Raw genomic sequence first — 2500 nt, 5'->3', positions numbered from 1 at the left:
TCATATATCAAACTCTATGAAATGACCACGGAAAGCCTACCTTTGTCTTGTGATGAGGTTAATATAGTGCCTCAATGCGGAGTAATACTTGGCCAGTTCATCTGCCGGGGCGTCCTCCCCTGGGTTCTCGGGTTTGATGGGGTATCCCTCGGTCAGAGTTCCCAAACATATCAGCGCGCACAGCAGGAAGCCCAGAGCTCCGAGCCAGGTGGCCAGGTTAGAATGCATCTGATCAATAACAAATGAGTTACATGATTAAATAACTAATTACTCAATTTGTTATTAGTTAACGTTGCCGTTTGAGCAACTCTTAATGCCAAGGCGATAGAGAAAGAAAGTACGGATATGATTAAAAATATATGTTAGAAAAAAATTAAATTAAATTCAAAAATCCTTGATGGAAAGTGTCATTGTTAATATGTCCGTTTGGTTTTTAAATCATAGTTTCCTAGTCAAACTTAGCTCTCTGTCAACTAGTGTAGTCTAACGATTGTCTTTCATTATTTAATAATGGCAAACTAACTTTTAGATTCAATTTACATTTAATCGGTCTCTGAAACTACTGAACCAAATGAATGTGGCGTCCCAAATGGGTGATAGAAAAGCCAGTTACTTACTATCGGCGTGTTTGTGGTCGCTCTTTTTCCCCGTTTCTCAGTTGTCTTCTGTGCCTCTGGGAGCTTTAGATGATCCACAAACGTTTGGTGATCTTTATATTGTTGGCGCGTCGTTGGACGCGTGTCACTGCCGCTCTCCAGTGCGCGTCACCGTGATGTCATTTCAGACATTTTTTCCACCTATAGAATTGTTAACTTTCTACAGTCTTCTAATCAACAATGCAAACCCAACGATATCTGATCTAATGGGTGTTGTTTTTAATTAGTTTAAATGACGCCTTGAGTGGATCTTTGTTGACCCAATTTATCTAAAAAAAATCTGGGGTAAACAGATCTCATTTGGTTGAAGTGCATAAGAGATTAGGGCAGTTTACTGATGCTTTCCAATGGAACTCTGCCAACTCAATTTATCATTTCGTTATAATCTTAATTTGGGATGGTTGTACTCATTTAGACTATTTTGAGACAAAAATTGAACTCACCATACCAGCCTAATCATAGAGAGATGTCATGGGATTCAGACATGGAGGAATGGATTAAAAGTATTTCATGGAACTAATCAAACATTCCCCAGGGAATAGTTCACCTGCTTCAAAACAAGGACACACATTCGGCTGTAACTCGTGATGACGTCTTCTCAAACGCAACAAAATCCTGGTTTACACATCATATAATCAATATCAAAAAAGGGTAAATAACTCTTTCAGCCACAAAGTGTTTTGATTGAATCAATCCATCATCTGGATCTATAGAGCTGGATACCCATCAAGGACACCGGCGCCATACTCGACCCGAACAAAAGACCTATAATTTGAGTGTGGCTCCCTCCATACGTCAGCAAAAAAAACGCGGGCTCCATGCAGCATAGCCCCCCCCCCCCCCCCCCCCCCCCCCCCCCCCCCCCCCCCCCCCCCCCCCCCCCCCCCCCCCCCCCCCTGTCTCCGATAAATCCCCCTAATAAGAAGCGTCCTCGGCGTGCGTCGCCGTCGACGACACCACGAGATGTATCTGTGCCAGCGGGGGCTTCATTTAACACCCATTCAGGAGCCTGCTTGTATACCGGCCCTCTCCTATGCTAAGGGTATAATCTTTCCAAATCAGTCGCTGGCAGAAAATAAATAAATAAAGTATTAAAGAATGAGTAAATAAAAGTTGTGTGTGAGGAGGATGTGTTGAGGGGTCTTTTATCTGAGATGTCGTGCTGGATGTGATGGAGGGGATGAGTAAGAGTGCCGACAGGAAGGGAGCAGCTTAATCATGCCTTTCATCAGCGGTTCCTGAAGGGGGTCTCTCTTAGGGGTCTTTAAGAGTATATCTCCTGCTCGCTTTGCGGTGTGAGGCTAGCAACTATTCGGTGAATTTATGAATGTGTCATTCCACCGACCCACCTGTATGTTCCTATCCTGGGTACCGACCTAACTATCTACACACCTGCCTGTTTATAGCTAAATACCTACCAGCCTACCCACCCAGCTACCTATGTATCTACATGTCTGTCCATCTGTCCGTTTAACCAAAACGCTCTCTAAACACAAGCATTCTCACCGTGCGCGTAGAGAGGATTATGGTTTGTAAAACATAATCTCCCCCTGCATAAGAAACACAGAGAATATCACCTCAGCATGCGGTCGCCAATCTAATTTTCTTGTTATATTTATATATATTCCAACACGCTTATGCTGTCAGCACAATAACTGTGTGTGCCTGTACAATTATCACTTATGGGGTCTACTATGTTCACTCTGCTATTATTTGGACCCCACATAGTTGTGTCCTCCAGAATTGTTTAGCTGTTCTTTTGGAGTCAGAGTTCTGGAAATTGGAACAAAATCGGTGGCTCTAATGACAAATGAAATCTACCATGGTAGATAGTGACAGGTGAC

At 43.2% G+C, this 2500-nt stretch overlaps 1 protein-coding gene across 1 annotated transcript in view; it reads right to left on the bottom strand.

The window, feature by feature from the left end:
- npy (neuropeptide Y) overlaps positions 1–727 on the bottom strand; it is a 3174-nt gene extending 2447 nt beyond the window's left edge. The window contains exons 1-2 of the mRNA XM_030347529.1: positions 618–727; positions 41–228 (exon numbers count right to left, since the gene is read on the bottom strand). Coding sequence (XP_030203389.1) covers positions 41–228 — 188 coding nt within the window. The 5' untranslated portion in view covers positions 618–727. The remainder of the gene's footprint in view (positions 1–40; positions 229–617) is intronic.
- Positions 728–2500: the final 1773 nt, after the last annotated feature.

The sequence above is a fragment of the Gadus morhua genome, chromosome 22 (genome assembly GCF_902167405.1).
Source record: "Gadus morhua chromosome 22, gadMor3.0, whole genome shotgun sequence".
In the NCBI taxonomy this organism is placed as follows: Eukaryota; Metazoa; Chordata; class Actinopteri; order Gadiformes; family Gadidae; genus Gadus; species Gadus morhua.
The sequence above is the reverse complement of the archived record's forward strand: the minus strand, read 5'-3'. Positions and strand labels throughout refer to the sequence as shown.